We start from the raw sequence: 19,012 nt of genomic DNA on the forward strand, positions 1-19,012 counted from the left end.
AAAAACATTTTGATAGACATATACCTATGTATGGCAATGCTTCCGTGGGAGAAATGTTATGCTTTAGTATAAAATAAAAGCAACAAAATGCATGTTCCACACAATAAACTCTGCTGGTCGAGACTTCTTCAAATTGATTTCCACTGGCCTCAGCTAATAGAGCTCATCAGTAGCAATCTTTCAAAGGAAATATAAGGGTGTTTTTACATTATACCATTTAATTTTGACCTTACTCAAAGTTGTCTGAAAGGCCTGCCAGGCAGAAAAAAAAAAGTCTTTTTATAATTGCAATCAAGGAGTAGTTAATTATTTATTGAAAACCTACTATGCTCAGGCATTCTGCTTCAGGAAAACAAGTCTGTGTCTGTGTTAAGTGTATCCTCAGATATCTCAGAGGCAAATCCAGGAAGCCAAAACCAAGCACCTCATTTCAAAGGATGCAAGAAAAATGAAAATATAACTTGATTCATTTACAAAAGATAAGACAGACACTACCTGTTATGGTTTAGATATTACAGGTCCCACAGAAGCTCATGTGTGAGACAACGCTGGAGTGTTCAGAGGTGAAATGATTGGGTTATGAGAGCATTAACCTAATCAGTGGATTAATCCACTGAAATGGATTCACTGGGCTGTAACTGTAGGCAGGATGGATGAAGTAGGTCACTGATGGCCTCCTTTTGGGGTTTACATTTTGTCCCTGGTAAGTGAAGTCAGTAAAGTGTGTTCTTTTACTTTCTTTCTCTTCTCCCCCCACCCTCCCTCTCTCCCTGCTTCCTCACGGCCCTGTTCTGGGCTGCTTTCCCTCTACCATGCCCTCTGGCCATGATGTTTCCTTCATCTCAGGCTCAGAGCTATGGCGTCAGCCAACCATAGACCAAACCTCTGAAACCTTGAGCTCCAAATAAACTTTTCCTCCTTTAATTATTCTTATCAGGTCTTTGGGAACAAAAAAAAAAAAGCTGACTAAAACACTACCCAAGCTTGGCAGTGGAAGAAACTGGAATTAGGTGGCCTTGGACAAATGAATCTGAAGAGGGTTTTGAGGATAATCGAAGGTGAATTTTAGCTGGGTTGAAATTTACTTGGAAGAGAAAAGTAGGGAAGGCAGTTCAGTATTGTACTGAGTATGAACAAATGATATGAGTACAGAAGAAAAATGAATTTAGTGAAGAAGTTTTTATCAGATGGACACTGTTCTAGAAGAGTGCTTGGCATGAAGTTAGAAAGACAATCTGAGTTCTTGAAAGTTAAACCAAGATGCTTAAAATTTATTCTCAAGCCACTAGAGAACAGAGTGAACTGATGATAGGAAAAGGTTTAAATGTTAAGACAGTAGTTATCAAAGAGTGATCCAGGGGCTGGCGGCACCAGCATCCCCTGAGAATTTATTAGAAACACAAGTCTTGGAGCACCTTCTCATACCCACAGAACCAGAAGCAGGGTGGGCCCAGCAGCCCATGTTTGAGCAAATCTTCTGAGTGATTCTGACTCACACTCCACTTTGAAAACCACTGGTTTAAACAAATTAAAAGAGCCAACATGTAAATGAAAAAGATGTTTGACTTCATCAGGGAAATGCAAATCAAAACTGCAAAGAATGAGATATCATCAAACCCCAGTCAGAATGACTATTTGTAAAAAAAAAAAAAAAAAAAAAAAATGCTGGAAATTATTTGGAGAAAAGGGAACTTTTACACTGCTAGTGGGAATGGAGATTATTATAAAAACAGTACAGAAGTTCCTCAAAAGAATTAAAAATAGAATTACCAAACAATGCAGCTATTCCAATTCTGGACATAAAGGAAATGAAATTAGTGTATCAAAGGGTGTATCAAATGAAATTAGTGTATCAAAGTACCTGTGTTTACATGTTTTTGCAACAATATTCACCAAAATGTAGAATCAATTGAGGTCCACTCGCAGATGAATGGGTAAAGAAAATGTGGCACATAAAAGGAATATTATTCAGTCATAAATAAGAATGAAATCATGCCATCTGTAGCAAAATGGAGGAACTGGAAGATATTACATGAGGTGACATAAGCCAGGCACAGAAAACACAAATACCACATATTCTTGCTCATATGTTGAAGCTTAAAAAAGGTTGATCTCAAAAGCAGAAGAAAATGGAATGGTGATTATCAGGAAGGGCAGAGGTGCAAGAGGGATCAGAAGTTAGATAACAGGTACCAAAACATGGGTAAATGGCAGAAATAAGTTCTAGCGTTCTACAGCACAGTGGACTGACTACAGTTCACAACCTACAAAATATTTATGAAGAACTGGAAGAGAAGTATTCAAAACCTCCAAATCTGAAGAAATGATAAATATATAAGGAAATGGAAATTCTAATTACTCTGATTTGATCATTACATGCTATATGCACGTATTGAATTGCTGCACTGTCCCCCATAAATATGCACAATTATTATGTCAGTAAAAAGAAAACAACAAGCAAATTAAAACAATCAAAGTGCAGCCAAAGATAGATCATTCTGCCCACAAAGGCCAACAGAGACTTGTGAGAGAAGCCAAAGAGAAGAGAAAGTAAATGTTTTTGAAAGATTTTCTATGTGACATTTAATAGCATTTTAAGACCACCTTTTAAAGTTCTCTTACAGCTTCTCTTTCAGAAGCGCATCATAAAAGGAAATTTAAAATGAGTAGGTCTAAAGAGGAAATTGCAGCTTACTAGGTTTTCTCTCCTCTTCTGACTATGAAATAGACGATTTCTCATCCCAGGAGGGAACTAGAAAATGGAGAAGTCACATTTACTTTGAGGCCTCTCTTTGTCAGGATGGTCACGTGCATTATGCTCCTTATACTTCACAAAAAAATGTCAGGAGTCAGGCAGTATTATTTCCCTTTTATATAGGTAAGGAATCTGGGGTTCAAAGAGAAAAGTAAGAGAAACTTAAAAGGGCCAATTTTTAAGCACAGAACAAAGGATTAGGTCCCTTTACTTCTATGGCATCTGCCGGGGAGTCCAGAGATTCCCATTAAGTAAAGACTTCATAGGCTTTCCAATTTGAAGAGTGTTTCAGAGTCTTCAGAAGTTTTCATGTTGCTTATATAATTGGGATACTATTTTGCAAAGACTTAATGGATTCCATTTGCTTGCCCCTTAAATTGCTAAGGGCATGAAGATCTGCTGGGGGATATTTCTAAATCTGGCTGAAGGGCTTGAGGTCCAGCCAGAAAGCAGTAAACCCACTGGGGCCCAAAATGTCCTTTGCAGAGGGAGGAGGACAGAAGGTAATGTTTGCCAAATCGCCTAGCTGCTCCTCCCTGAGTTTTGAATTAATTTGGGGAAGCCCAAGAGAAGCAGGATTTGGGGCCTAAATCCTGTGTAGGACTCTGTGAGGAGATTACTTGGTGGGCTACTTGGCACCAACCTTAGGGTAAACTCAGAGCAAAGGCTAAACCCCACATCATGGTGGACACACCAAGCCCAGAAGTCCCTGGAGCCCTCTGGGAACACTCAGAAAGCAGCCGATTTGCAAACCAGAAGGTTTGTCATGGTCCTACCACACCAAGTAAGCAAGGTCGGAGGCCAGGTGAGTGACAGGCTAGGAGGTCTCTGGGCCACAAAGGCCAATGTGACGGTGAACAAGACTAGGTCTCAGGTCAGCAGTTCAGATCAGCCAGACCCTGGAGATGGGATGAACCCAAGGAACAGGTCTTCTCTCCTGGTGGAGTCACTCCCTTTCACTCCTGCCCGCATCTCAGATGTTGGTTTTCTATCTATTCTTTGCTAACTGACAAGCATTTATTATATGTCAGGCAGTGGTCTAAGAATTTTATGACTGTGAATTCACTTAATGCAACCCCAATGATGAGAGGTAGGCATGGCTGTTATCCCATTTACAGATGAAGCAGTGGAGGCAGGCATAAGGTTCAGAAAAGGCTGAGGGGAGGCGCAAAGAGCCAAAGCAGTCTCTGCTTAACCAGCACACCACCCCAGCACCCCACAGGATTAACTGGACGATCCAGAGAGGCCAAACAGATCAGACTAGATTTTCAATTAGGTTAGACTAAAATGTTTTTTCTTGTGACCCTAAAAGGGGGAGCACCTGAGGAAAACCAGGTGGGCTACAGGAGTGAAGAGGAGAGAGAGGAGGAAGGAGAAGAGCAGAAGGAGGAGAGGAAGTCATATGCCTTTCCACATAAGAATTGCAACGTGCGCAGTTTCAACTTTGAGGACAAAGTTGGTGTTGGTTCACATGCTTCCTGTAGGTCCTATCCAGAGTCTGTATGACTGGCGAGTTCCTGGAGAGAGGACCCCCCCAGGCTGTTTTGCTCTTACCTCTTCTAGTTACTTCTGGAGGATTGGAAATATGAAGCCTGCTTGGAGTATGTGAAATCAAATGACATATTATTTCTCTAATTCTTAAAATGGAAAAAAAAAATCCAAAACTCTGATTTGACAATTTTTCAGTCATGTTTAACTCCCCTCCCCATCCCCCCCACATGAAAATCCACCTCAACTTGGCCTTCCAGTTCACCATGCCGAGGAGCGCACACAGCTGCCTATTTGGGAAACATTTCACAGCTGTGACCAACAGAGGACAAAGCATGCAAAACACCCTAAAGGGAAGTCAAGGTAGACAGGAAGAAGTCTAAAAGTTAAATGTGCCGTTTTCAGAAATACACTGCAATTTTTAGGACTGAAATGAATTGACTTAAAGTACAAGGGGTTTTAGAAGCTTCAAGGAATCCCATTAATTATTTGATCCCTGATGTGGAATTGCCCCAGGGGACCACTATTACTGGTGAAGGCACATCCTCAGTGACCTCAGTTCCTGGTGGGCAGTAATCCAGGACAGAGAGCCCAATAAGGTGGTGGATTTATGGTACTGAGAGTACTTTCTATTTATCTGGGATTTGTTTCCGTTTTTTAAATCTAACATGCCACTGAATAGATGCTAGGATATGATGTTAGTACAATGTCTGTTGAAAAAAAAAAAAAAGATTCTTCCAGGGAAGAGGAAAAAAAGAACAGTGCTTTCAACATTCAGGATCCTTTACATCTGCTGCTCAGCTGGAAACACTGTTAAAAGGCCATTAGAACCTTAAGGTAACAGACCTCGAATGCTATGAAAGCCATGGAGCAATTTGCTGTTTGTGTTAGGAGTACCAGCCCCAGCCACTTCCTTTTCATGGGCTGAAAACAGCTTCTGTCATGAGCCGTGAAAATCAATTCCACAGCAACCAGGCTGAAATGTGGCTTAAGGTGGTGCACCTACAGACTGGCGCTGTACAGCAGAGCCTCCTTCTGGGCAACCCTGGCACCTTCCAGAAGCCCCAGACAGCAGCTCCCCAGTAGTGCTCAGGAGGCAACCTGCAGCTCTGAACTTGCAGGAACCTTCAGGCTTATCTCTTCGGAGGCTGGTTCTCCCTAATGCTTAATTAGGTTCAAATCGGAACTGTCATCCTGAGTGAAGACAGCTCTCAGAACTGTGGAGCTGGGAAAAGCCTGCTCTGGCTTATTGGTGTTGCATCTCTCTCTATTTCCTGATTATGTTAATTGTGAGAAAGGCTCTTTTTTTTTCCCCAAATTATACTGTTTCTAGGCCTTTTAAAATATAGAACATTTAAAAACTTTGTTTCAAATATAAAGTCTTACTTGTGAAAATAAATATTTCAGGGGGATAGCAATGGTTTTTGTCAAGAAGTATGCTTCATATACTAATGGTTAGAAAGTTTGAAATTAGTTTTAAAGTGTGTTACAGGTTTTTCAGCTCCAGGAAATGGCTACTCCAATTACAAAATGCAACCTTGGTTACCACAGACAATTAAGATCATTCTCACCAATATTTCTATATATAGTCAACCTTTCCTTAAACTGAAAACCTTTGCATAGTCTGCTAAGCATGTTGTGGGTAAGAATAAATTGCCAATCAAATCACAGAAATCAGCTTATGTTTATGCAGGTAACTTCCTATAACATAATTTATCTTCACATTAATAACCCAGGCTGAGCAACTCATTCAAAGTTCATTTATTAAGTCTGTTGTGAAAACCAAAATGGAAAAAGTATAATTTCATTTTTTGTGCTGTGACTACCTAATGTACCTAATTTGTTTACTTAGCTGAAATTTAAATGTGATTACTCTGTATAGTACTTTTTTAATATTTATTTTTTAGTTGTAGTTGGACCCAATACCTTTATTTTATTTATTTATTTTTATGTGGTGCTGAGGATTGAACCCAGGACCTTGCATGTGCTAGGCGAGCGCTCTACCACTGAGCCACAAACCCAGCCCCTACATATTTTTTTACTAAAACAGAAAACTGTAAGTTTGTACAATTTTTAGGTCTACTATATGATGAAGATCTCTAAGTGATTCTAAGAAATTTTTCAGTTACTGTTCAAAGAGGGGAAGATGGAAACTGGAAAGGAAATACAGCAGGTTTGTTTGTTGATGACATAAGATTTGCCATTTTGCAAAGTATTTTATATTCAATTGAAACTGACCTTTTAGAACAGCCATGTGGTAATGTAAGTGAAATGAATATATTCTTTATTGCAGTCATATAAAAAGGTTGGCCTGAGAGTTTAACATAGTACTTGACCTCATGATTCTAATACCCCCAAGTCTCTGAAAGAATACTGAGTAGGATACCACATAATCATGTGAGTAGTAAAAGCACAATAAAAGTCTTTCACACATTAGCACTTGATAATGTAAACCTAACAGTGAACTATGTTTCCCAAGTTCAATACAAATTTATGGCTGGAGAAGTCCTAACAGATCAGAGTAGGAGTGCCAGGAATCCTGCATTTTCAGTGCTAGCACTTTTAGAATTACAAATTCCTATTTTCCATGTAGAGCTCCTAAATGCTTCAGAAAAAAATTGGTTAGACCAACAGAAAAACAGAAGTCCATAATTAAATCTTGATTTGTGTATTGGTGTTTTTTTTTTTTTTTTTACAACAGCTTATCCGTAAAAGGTCTTAAAAAAAACTCTGACTTCTAAAATCAGTTCATATGCATGAATATCTCTTTAAAATAATAGGACTCTTACAGACATAGAATTGCAAAGATATGAGGATGGTTAGTTTTACAAGTTAGTTCCCACGGCTAGTTTTTTATATGATAAATTACTACACTATATTTAAAGAAACCTTTGGTTAAGCCTTTTGGGATAAAAAAAATATTGGCTGTATTAAATTTTACAGTTTTTGAGGTTTTAAAAACTCCCAATCATTGGGGTTTATTTTTAAAATAATGGGGAAAGCAAAGAGCTAAAGGACAATATTTTCTTTTTCTCTCTCTTTTTTTTTTTTTGTTTAGGCTATCATTTAAAAATATTCTCTGGGCTGGCTTTTTTCAAGTTCATTCACTGGTGCTATTGACTTTTGACTTATTCTGACCCATTAATAAAATAATAAGTGAAAATTATTCATCATTTTTTTTAGAATATTTCAGAGTGCTTTCTTTGTAAAGAAAGTTGCCTCAACCACTGCAGCCTTAAAGAGGAAATATCTCTAGTTCCTTGAAATTCAGCTAAGGAGCACCGGCCCCTGCTAGTCTCTCTTGACTGTCCTGGGGCACATAGAGGAAAACATTAATTTCTTAAGGAATTTAAGAACCTTAATAAGGAACAGACAAGTGATAAAGCCTACAGAACCCAAGTTTGCATGCCCAGAATAAATTATGCTGTAACTTTAATTAAATGTACATAAAATGAAAAGTGACCTGCTCTTAAATGTAGTCTCCTTCCATAAGAACCTAGAGGTCAGTAAAAAATGGCTAGATCTGCACTCAAGAGCCTAAGGCAGAGAAAACAATTCAAAGAGAACATGAAGGGATGGGATTCCTCTTTACCCAAAATCTTCTACATAGGGAATACATAATAGAAAAAAAAAGTCATATATACCCACAGAATGCATGCCAAATTATCAAACAGGGATCTTATAGTGAAAGAGTGGGAATCCTAAAGTACAACTTTAAATAATACTGCCAATCTCCCCTTTAGAGCAATGTGGAGATTCCCTTCTAATCATCAGGGCATGGGGTACCCCTGCAGTTCCAGGTACAGATAATATGGCTCTTTTCCTTGGTCCCTCTAGTGGCCAAGGTAAATTTTTTAAAGAAATCTGGGAAGATTTGTGGTACCATGTGGAATATTAACCTATTTTCTGGGTGTAGAAATAACCTACTTTCTTGGGATTCTTATCTAAGATCAAGGTAGGAAACCTGTATTTGAAAGCACTTTGAGCCACACATGGTGGTGCACACCTGTAATCCCAGATACTTGTTAAGCTGAGTTATGAGGATCTCAAGTTCAAGGCCAGCCTGGACAATTTAAGAGAACCTGTCTCAAAATAAAATGAAAAGGGATGGGGATGTAGCTCAGTGGCTGAGCACTTGCCTAACATGCAGGAAGCCCTGGATTCAATCCCTAGCACTGCAAGCATAAATAAACAAACCCACTTTGAATGGAATTCAAAGTGTAGCCCCCAAAGATTCAACAGCATTAGCATCACCAGAGAAAACTTTCTAGAAATGCAAATTCTTGAAACCAGCCCAAAACTACTGAACCAGAAACTAGAAGAGGTGAACCCTAGCCATTTGTATTTAGCCAGCCCTCCTTCAGTGATTTTGATGTGCAAAGTTTATGAAGTATCCCTGCTCCAGATCACTGGATCTCAATCACATAATCACATCAGAATTACATCAGAAAATAAAAAAGAAAGAAGGAAGAAGGAAAGGATGGAGAGAAATTCAGGCCTCTCTTCCCAAACCAATTAAAATAAGGGAATCTCTAAAGATGGAGCTCAGGTATAGGGTTTTTGGTTTTGGTTTTGTTCTAATGTCCAGCATGATTTTAAATGTACTCCCTGCAATGACCCAGGCTTTTTCCAACTAGCAAGAACTGATTATTAAATTTGAAGAAATTTTGTGAACTGGTTATTAATTCTTGGCAGCTTGAAATTGGTCATGATGGTAATGTTTCTGTAACAGAAATTGGCAGATGCTACAAATCAGGGCCCCCCAGATCCCCCCAGGCCAAATGTTAAACATTTATCAGTTCCCCACTGCCCAGGGTTTGAGAAATACCAGATTAAAGAAACAAAGCCAAATACCTAATTAATTCAGACAGTCTGGATAGTTTCTCTCAAATTTCTCCATCACAGCTCAATTCCTTGGGATTATTATTAAGATTATGGAGATTAAGCAGGCAATGCAGTGGCCATCATCTCCCTGGGAGGGCACACTGGTGACAAGTCCAGCTCAAGGTCCATGGTCCCTTTGGGTTCCCTTAAAGCATGGGCATAGGAAGCAATTCTGGACTGAAGTGTGCATCAGCTGGGGACTTCTGAGGACAGTCTCCCCCAAGAGACCTGTAGGGACAAGTAGTCCCTTTTGGTGGCTTTGGTTAACTCCTGGTGCTCCAGCAGCCACCTTGAGTCCATATGGAGGTGATATGGTAGAAGAGATGAAAGGTGTAGAGAACCTGGCACCCTGAGGACACTATAAAATTACTACCTTCTCACTTTTAGAAGTGCCCTGTGTGGGGACTCCTGCTGTGTGAACTCAGGACCTTCCCTGGCTGTGTAAGCCTTTGGAGTCAGGATTCTCTGTGACCTACAGCCAAAAGTATCTTAACTTACCCTGGTTATTTCAGGAAAGAGTTTCAACAGTTTTTCCTTTTTAAATGCTTTTACTGGAACTTCTACATAGCGTCATCAGGTTTTTAAGTTTTTAAAATTAACTAAAATTTAAATTGTCTTTGATTCCTCTTCTTGCATGACCTTATTTGACCTCTTCTCTCCTCTGACCCTCCTCAGGGCCCTCAGCATTTCCTGCTTAAGTATCTGAAAAGGCCTCCTTACTGTTCTCCTTTGCTCCCCCTGGGGTTCTAATGATCTCCTCTCTAATCCATCCTGTTTGTAGAGCTTGCCCAGTCTAAAACAATACTCTCATCATGTCACTTCACTGCCAGTAACAGAGAAGGATGACCTCAGTCCCATCCTACAAAGCCTGGGGTTTCCAAGGTCCTCCAAAAATCCAACCCTACCCAAAATGCTCAGTATTATTTTTCACAAGTTTTTAATAAATCTCTTTCTTTGCTGTTCACACCCTGTTTGCTTATATATATGAACTCGTCCCTAAACGCCACCTTCTTTCATGGTCTTTTGCCAAATGCTACCCAGCCTCAAGGCCCCAATTAAATTTTGCCACCACCTTTTAGTAAGATCAAAGAAATTGCTTTATTCTTTGATTCAGTTTATTCTTTGATACAGTTACATATTGATATCTGGTACTTAAGCCATTGACACAGCATAGTTTAAATCTTAGGGACTGATGATGCAATGTAGTTAATTCTCCACCTTGTTGAAACTTTAAAGTCTTTTTTTTTTTTAACACTACCACAGCACAAAAACCATGACTTACACTTCATAATGGGCATAGGTGATTATATGTGCTTTGATAATTCCATATTTCCTGACAGTTAATATTTCATTTGACCCTATTTGAGAAATCTCTCTGGGCCACACTGATAGTCTTAAAAATCCTCTGCTGACTTAGTGTATGCCAAAGTATTTAGATTACCTTGGTAATTCAATTAATGTTTTCTGGACACTTTTTTCTTAATTTCGTCTCACTTCTCTTATATACATAGGCACAAAACCTATAAATTTTCAATCAAATAGTAGATGCTAAATAATATCTAATTGATTAATGGCCCATTGATGGTATTCACTGTGCCTACTATTTCTTGATCCTTCTTTCCATTCCCACAGTCAACATGCTTATTCAAGCCTCTTCTTCTATATTACTCCCCTCCAGTTCTTTCTCTCTGGAACAACCAAACTAACACTGACCACAACATTTCTTGGACAGCTTTTTTGCTCTCACGCCAAAGGCAAAAGTCATCCGAGTCCAAGGCATTGCACAACTAATCCAGGAAAAAGTCATGACCTCCAGGTGGCAACACACAGTGTGCTTCATTGAGAGGCACTTGGGTTGCAAGTAAGGGAAGGTCTGTTGCAAGGACAGACCATCCAGAGCCAACAGAGGGGTCAATGCCCAAAGGGCAGAGGAACTCCCAGGGGAGTAGGCAAAGAGAGAAAGGGCATTATGTACCTAGGCAATGTCACTTTACAACATGCCGGGGAGTCCCTGGGGCAGAGAGCTACAAAGGGCAGCAGTAGCTTCCAGTTATTGTCCCAGGGATTGTCTTATACCCAGGGAGCAGGACAGGGGCAGTTCAGCAGGACACAGAAGCATGCAGACTCTCAATGGTTAAAACTCTGCTTCTTTGTACTATATTTAAAGCAACTGCTTGGGTAGAACTTGAGTTTTAAACTGGTGTGCTTTTGAGTTAAAAGTCCAGACCTACTGTGAAAAAGTAAACACGGGGCTGATATGCTGGGGCATCCTTGAGTCCGTCACGTAGGTCACTACCTGGCCTCTCCCCAGCTCCCAGAACTGGAACTTCTACATAGCATCGCAACGTCTGTAATGACTGTAATCTGTACCCCAAACTCACACTTATACAACTCCTTACTCAGAGTTTGGAACTCTTCTCATGTGTCCCATGTACTCAGCTTGCAGGACATATGTGTACCTTCCACTGTCCCCTTGCCTTACTGATGGTTTCTCATGGTCAAGATCCCAGAGCTTTTCTCCAAGGAAACATTTCTAAAACCCTCTGCCTAGATCAAAGGTTCCTGTAAAATGTCCCTGCAGTGCCAGGTACCTTTATGCTGTGTACTCACCCCAGCTGTAGTTAACTCATTTTGAATGGTGCCCTGAATTTCTGCCTCCCTGCTGGGATCAAAATTCCCTGGGACTCTAGACCAAGCGGGTGGCACAGTGACTTAACATTGTAAGTGTACAATGAATATTTATTACATGAACTTAAAAATTGCCGGAAGGAAGGGAAGAAAACACAAGGGAAGAATGGGTTACTAAAATAATCAACAATCTAGAAAATGAATTAATGAGAAATCAAATTTCTATTTTTCTTTCTTACTACTGCACTAGTTTAGAAAATACTTTTCATCCCAAGTCACTAAAAACTTCATATTTGCATACAAAATATTTAAAACTTAGAAATCTTTACCTAAGATGTATCATTATGAAAGCCTTTACTTACATATATGCTGTCCCAGGGACTCCATAACACTTTCAAACATTCAGTTTACAGTAATTTACATATCATATAAATTACTGTAAACTGAATAATACTGGGGAAATCTATGAAACTCAACTAAGCCGAGTTACGTATGGCTAAAGAATTTAGCCAAGCAGTATTTAGGGATATAAACACCAACTTTTTAAAAATATTAAACAGCTGTTTATATTGACAAGACAACTCTGATTCACCTTATTGGCCTTGCTAGAAATATTTTGAGAGATGAGAATAAGGGCTGGGGACATTCTTATAATCATACTGTAGTATATTTGAATAAAAGCTAAAATTAAGTAGTTAAAATCACTTTGTAAACAACTATTTTACTGTAATCTGTACCCCAAACTCATATCTATAGAACTCTAGTGAATGCAGGTAGGTCATTTTAGCATAAAAGTACCTGATAATTGTCTATAAGTGTTCATAATTTTAAAGGAACACTAGTCACTTTCTTACATAATGACATAATCTTTAGCCACAATATATAATGCTGTAAATTTTAAATTAATTTTGAGAGTGGCCTACATTTCTACTCACAAGCTAATAAGATGCAATGCAATTAAAAGATGAGTTTTATGTAAAAAAAAAAAAAAAAAAAAGCATATCAGTCAATTTAAACGAACTCTTGTTCCCAATGATGACATATTATCCTCTAATTAAATCAGCTAAGATAACTCTGTTTGCAAGGATCACTCTAAAATTAATTCCCAAATCAAGAGTTTAACAAGTAGCACTCCTAATAGCCGGGATTTTAGATTGCTTTGATACCTGGAATTAATGTAATTCTTTTAGAAATCTAGTGACCTGCCAAATCATAAAAAAAAGAAAAAGAAAAACATTTGAAGTTCAGCTAATTCATTTATAAATCACACTGTTCATCCAAAGGACTTTAAAGACATCAGCTAACTAAACAGAGGGCAAAGACCTCGGATTCTTTGAAGGAGGCAGATAAATGGAACTTAAATAATTTATCCCAAAGTAGGACATTTAATATGGCAATAAAAGAGGAATAGTTTTCCCATTTATGTTAATCTAGTATCTACATGCAAATAAAAAATGTGTTAATGGCAAATGTTTTAAATAAGTTGGTTTTCTGGGGGAGCCCAGGACAGGATGTGTTTCCAAAGAAAGGCAAGGCCTATCTGACAAAGGTCAGGCATGTGTGATGTGTAGGGTGTGTGTGTGTGTGTGTGTGTGTGTGTGTGTGTGTGTATCTTTGAAGCCAATAAAGGACTAAAAAAAAATGTTAGTACATCAGCAGAGAATAAAAGAATGTCTTTTTTTCCTTTTTTTTTTTTACTGTAGACCTTGAGATAAACAGCTGATAAACTGACATCAAAGAGATGTGAGAACAGTTTAATGATATCTTAACATCTAGCTGCAACCCAACTCTCAAAATGCCTGAGACAGAAAGCAGGGCAAAGTACATGTTGAAAATAGAGATTATTATAATTTTTGTCTTAATCTGTAGAGATAAACTGCCCTCCTCTTCTTACCCCCATTGATAACTTCTTATCATAAGTTTTGTTAGACTGATATTACAGTAGGTCCACAACAAACCAACACATGCACTTTAGTTTCTATGTTTTACATAGCCATATCAATACAATAAAATGATTAGGATAAAATAAATAAAGGTATTGTGTCTACAAAAATATTTTTTAAAAAAATGATTAGGAAAATGCACAAATATATTTTAGTGGTGGGGATGTGGCCAATTCTTGAGAAGATAAAAACAAATTCAAAGTGACTCTGAGATATTATAGATATTACAAGGATGCATAGGGTGATTAATAAAGGAAGCTATATATGTATGAGGTGGAGTTAGAATACATTCTTAATGCATTTATTCAACAAATGCTGGAAGCTTAATACTTTAAGGCTCTGGGCCATGCTAGGTTTCTAGACTCTGGCACCAACCTGCCTCAGCTTTCCGTCTAGCCTGGTCATCCTTGCCAAGTTAATTAGTTAAGTCTTTTCTGCTCCATCTTTTCATCCATAAAATAGGGCTAATGTTAGCATATACTAAATCATTAGAAATATTCATTAAGGTAATGCTTTTAAGGTGATGCCTCTACAAAGGTGATGGGCACAGTTTCTCAATGAGAGATTTATATGAAGCTACATGCCATGGAAACATGATCACATAAGTCACTGTTAACTACAGAGTATGATAACTGAGGACCCCAACAAGGCTTGGGGATTAAGACAGTGGCAGAGTAAAACAACAGGCTCTGCTGTCAGTTGTGGAGTTCCTTGAGTAGTTAAGAGCCACCAAGATGAGTTGGACTGGAAAATGGGATAACACAGGATTACTCGATGCTTGAGGAAAGACTGGAATCTGTCACGCTGAGGATCTACTGCTCACTATCCTCCCGGAAGATAGAACATGAGAAAATAAATGAGCATTACACCATGAAGGCTTTTGGCTAGATGTGTGAAAATATTTCCACACCACAAGAATTCTGAAGTATGAGAATGGAGAGCTGAGAGGGCTCAGGAGTCCACTCTTCTTTGGAGGTCTTCAAACAAGGATGGATAGAGTCGATCTGATCTGCCTGTGACAGTTTAAAATCAGGGCTGAGTGAAGATTGATGATGTAAACTGCCCCTTCCCAAGCACTCTTGGAGAGGAGAACTTCATATATTATCTATCACAGTCCCTCATCTGATGGTCTGAAGAATTCTTCTCTATCCTAGAATAGAAAGCAATATTATTTACAACTGCGAGTTCTAAGTAAAACCTTAAGGTCATCGATAATGCCCTCATTATAGATCAGATATTTCCCTAAGCAAACTACCTGCAAACATCTTCAACCAGAAACAGTTCTTCTCATGAATGGGAAGTCTAAAGAGTTTGTTTTTAAATGCAGGTTTCCTGGGGTACCACCAATGGCACATGCCAATTCTCAAGCAAACCACTGGATGTCTAAACAAGGCAAAGGATGAAAAGGAGTTTAAAGAAAGGATAACTATCATAGAAACTCTCACTAATTCTAGATAATTAAGTGTAAATATTATCAAGAACTAGAGCAGAGTGAAATTATTATTATTCATTTAACAACTGATCATATTTCCTTACTGGTTATTCCAAAAGCAATAGCAAACCTAATTTACTTTAGCATTAAGTTTACTTCGAAAAAAAAAAAGACAAAAAACACAATTATCTTTCACTTAATTATTTTCCTATCAAATGTGTCTCTTACACCCTGGTAATCAGGACCTTGATTATGTTCACCCGCATCAGTGTTCCCTTTGTCCTGGAAAGTGAGTCTAAGAGCGCACACATTTTAGGAATCCATAGCTGATAGGCAGAACTTAATTGTAAAGAAGCAGGGAGGAGAAAAAAAATAAACAACAAAAGCCCTCTGCTGTTAAAATACTACTAAAAGATTTATATAAACCACTGGGAATGCTCTCCAAGAAAGTAAATGTTGCCTACAGAAATCATTTATATTGAAAGTCTTCACTTTGCTCTTAAGGAGATTTTCTGTAGTGCTGAGGATGAACTATGCTCTCCTGAGAGTCTCATATCCACCAACGAATACCGAAGCAATTTTAAAATACTTAATTATTTTTTTCTTTGAGATATCTAAAATCGTGTTGGGAAATATCTGTGTTTGAAAGATACAATTTGAAAAAAAAGGATAAGAGGAGAAAAAGTTTCTAAAGCGTCCATATTAGAAACCTTTTAAAAGTTGAATTCCCTGAGATTAGGGAAGGGGGGTAAAAGCAAAGCTGATTCTTATCAATTAATTAAAAAGAATGAAATAATAGACAAAGAGGAAGGAGAGTTAAGAAACTTAAGGAGTTGTAAGGGCAGTTGCTCTCTATTCATTGATTAACAAATTAAGGAGTTCTGGAAAAGGGAGACACGAAGTGACAGGGATGGAAAAGTAGTCTTATAATTCACCCCAGGTTCCGCCTGGAGTCGGAGGGAATGTCTGGCTGTGAAGTGAAAAAGGCTCCCTCTATACAAGGCGCCACGCTATATGATATATGTGCCTTTTTTTTGGGGGGGGGGGGTAATGCCCAAATTTATATAAATGTGTTAATTTCAGTGTGAGTAAAGCCCTTCACTTCTAGAGTTTGGAGACCGCTCACAATAAAACAGCAATTCCACAACGTAATGAAACTGTGCTGTTTTTAAGATAACTGCAAAACGCTTTTCATCCATCCACCAGTTCTTTGGCAAAATGCAGAGAGCAGCTGAAGGAAATCCAGCGTTTTGCTGGGCGATCTGAGGTCATTAAGGACTTCATCTACCCGGTTTGAGCAGCCCGCGCCCTCACAGCATCTCCAGGTTTCCTTTAGCCTCTCTCAGTTCGCTTCTCTCTCAGCCAAAGGATTATCTCTCGCCGACACGTTTCATTCACAGAGCCCCAGAAAGGCTGGGATTCGGTTGGAGCTAAGAGCTGGAAAACAGGCACCCAGCCTGCTGCGCAAGTTGTTGGAGACCAAGTGCTACACACTCAGGCGCCCAGAAAGAGGGTGGGGGCTCTTGAGCTCTCGACCGAGGAATGCTAGTGGGGGAGCATGCGGGGGACGTGGGGTCCGCAGACCCAGAGCCCAGTCCCCAGCTGAGACACCCGCGCAAGTTGGCTAAGCTTCCGAGAGCCGGCAGGCTGGCGAGGCCGAGCTCAGGACCCGGCGCCGCGCAGGGTGGCTGGGGTGTCTACCCAACACGAGTGACCAACCGCAATCGGGGAAGCACGGAGGAACAGTAACGGGAAAGCCCGCCCCAAATCCGAAATAGGCAGTCCACGAAGTCCCCCAACCCGCCCTGAAACGCCGCCGTCCGGAGGCCTGGGCTCAGGCGGGTGTCCCCTAAGTTTAGCCCGCCCCCAGCACTAGCAACGAGCGCTCAGCTCCCCGAAGCACCCGGAGAGTAGAGAGAGGGGCTGGGGAGCCCTCCGCGTCTCCCCGCCGCCCCCGCCGGAGCGAAGGCGGGAGTGGAGAAGGCGCCACTCAGACTGTGGCGCTGGGCAAACTGCGGTCGCAGTTCTTCCAAGTTTGCCCAAGCGAAAGGCGCAGGGTGGGTGCCCCGCTTAGCGATCTGCTCTCGGCCCGTGGTCGTCCCCGAGTGTCCCCGGTTCCTCGGCCCGCCTGGCCCGCTCTAACAACGGAGGTGGCCGGGCGCGAGAGCAGAGGGGGGGCGGGAGGGAAAGAGGGTGCTCCCGCGTGTGCACACAATGAGGCAGCGGAGACGCACACCTTCCCCCGCGAGAGAAGCCGCGGGAGCATCCGCCACCCGGCGGGGAGACGCAGTGCCCGGAGGATTCCTGACAGAAAGTGAACACACCAACTCAGCAACAGGGGAAAGGAAGAGGGCGTGCAGCCGCCCAGGCTGCAGCCTGCCCCGGCCGCGCGCCCGCGCTTACCTGCGATCTCCTGGTAGGGGATGTCCGCCAGGCTGAATCCCTTGGCACCGTACGCCTGCCGGACCTCGCCGCAGCTCCGAGCTTTCACATCCGCCCGGGCCGGGAGGGACAGCAGCAGCCCCGAAAGGGGAAGAATCACAGCCCCGATCCAAGAAGGCATGGTGCAACATGCAAATCCAGCTCGGTAAACCCCAGGGCCCGTGCGCTCTTCACCTTGCCCCTCAAGCCGAAAGCCCGCCAGAGCCAGCGGCGCGCTCCTTGCCGCTGCCCAGAGTCACCCCCTTCCGCCAGCCGAGGGGACCAGCAGCGCAGCCCTCTGGACTGCACTCAGCAAACTTTTATAAGCCAGATGGAGGATGGAAAGCCAACCAGGGCTGGCTGGGGAAGCAGCCGCCTTGCTTCGCTATCCCCTCAAATCGAAAACGGTGCAATAAAAAATGAAGAAGAGGAGAAGGAAAAAATGTTTAAAAAATGACCATGGGGGTTCAGAGCTGCGATCCGAGTCCCGAGCCGCAGAATCCTAGAGCGCTGCGAGCTCTGCTGGCTAGAGTGCGCCGCGAAGGTGGGAACGCGCGCCGGCTCTCCCGGGAGGGAGGTGGACAGGCGAGCGCGAGTGTGTGCGCGCGTGTATATGTTGGTGTGAGCGCGGGGTTCTTGGGGCTGTGTGTGCGTGGAGGTATGTGTTGGGGATATACGGGATCCGGAGGAAACCTCCGCTTCACACAGACTGAGGGAGCCTGTGAGAGTCCTTCTGAAATAGGAAGAGAGAAATCCTGGAGGCAGACACGAGAGGCAAGAGGGAAGGAGAATGGAGGGGAGAGAGAGAGAGAAACGTGCTACACATTGCACAGCCGAAATTCAGAGGCAGTGTCGACAGCAAAACCTGGAGTGGATCGTTTTCTACTCGGTAGGAGGGAAAAATTTTTTAAAAAGGAAACGTCCCTATTTTCTTATTCATTTCACATCCTTCATAACGATCCGACATGCTGCCTTCAATGGCATAAATAAGAAATCCAGAAGGACAAAGTTTTTTTTAAGTCTTTAACTTATGCTATTAAACTGCATTTTTGTGGAAATAAAGGACATTGGAATTCCAATTGTTGCTCTTGTCCTAGTGAAACACAAAGCCAGGGCAGAAATATATAGACGAGTCCCTGAGTAGCAGAGCACAACCGCCCCTTGATTTAGATGTATAATTTCTGTTTGGTTTTATTGTGTTTTGCTTTCAAAAAAAAAAAAAAGAGTACAGAAGCAAAGAAAAAGGAGAGAACCAGAGAACAAGGGTCAGGTACAGAAGGATACTGAAAGGGGGCCATGTCTTCCCTCTCATCAGATACCATCACATCCCAGACTTAGCTCATTTTCTTCCAAGTTAACAGAATTCTCAAGTGGAAAATCAGTACACTTTCCCTTTTACACCGAAGTTCTGTGAAATGGGATAAAAGTGAAGATTCTGGTTTGCTTAATTTCCATTGACTT

At 41.0% G+C, this 19,012-nt stretch overlaps 1 protein-coding gene across 2 annotated transcripts in view; it reads right to left on the minus strand.

Annotated features, from left to right (window-relative positions):
- The window catches only part of Gpc6 (glypican 6), a 1,048,357-nt gene extending 1,029,975 nt beyond the window's left edge, over positions 1 to 18,382 (minus strand). Inside the window, exon 1 of one of the 2 annotated variants that reach the window (XM_058582789.1) lies at positions 17,534 to 18,382. In XM_058582789.1, the coding sequence (XP_058438772.1) occupies positions 17,534 to 17,693 (160 nt within the window). In that variant the 5' untranslated portion in view covers positions 17,694 to 18,382. The remainder of the gene's footprint in view (positions 1 to 17,533) is intronic. The other variant, XM_046454952.2, reaches the window with a different exon arrangement.
- Positions 18,383 to 19,012: the final 630 nt, after the last annotated feature.

Source organism: Marmota monax, unplaced genomic scaffold (genome assembly GCF_021218885.2).
Source record: "Marmota monax isolate L192 unplaced genomic scaffold, Marmota_monax_Labrador192_F-V1.1 WCK01_AAM20220418_F8-fsc00026, whole genome shotgun sequence".
In the NCBI taxonomy this organism is placed as follows: Eukaryota; Metazoa; Chordata; class Mammalia; order Rodentia; family Sciuridae; genus Marmota; species Marmota monax.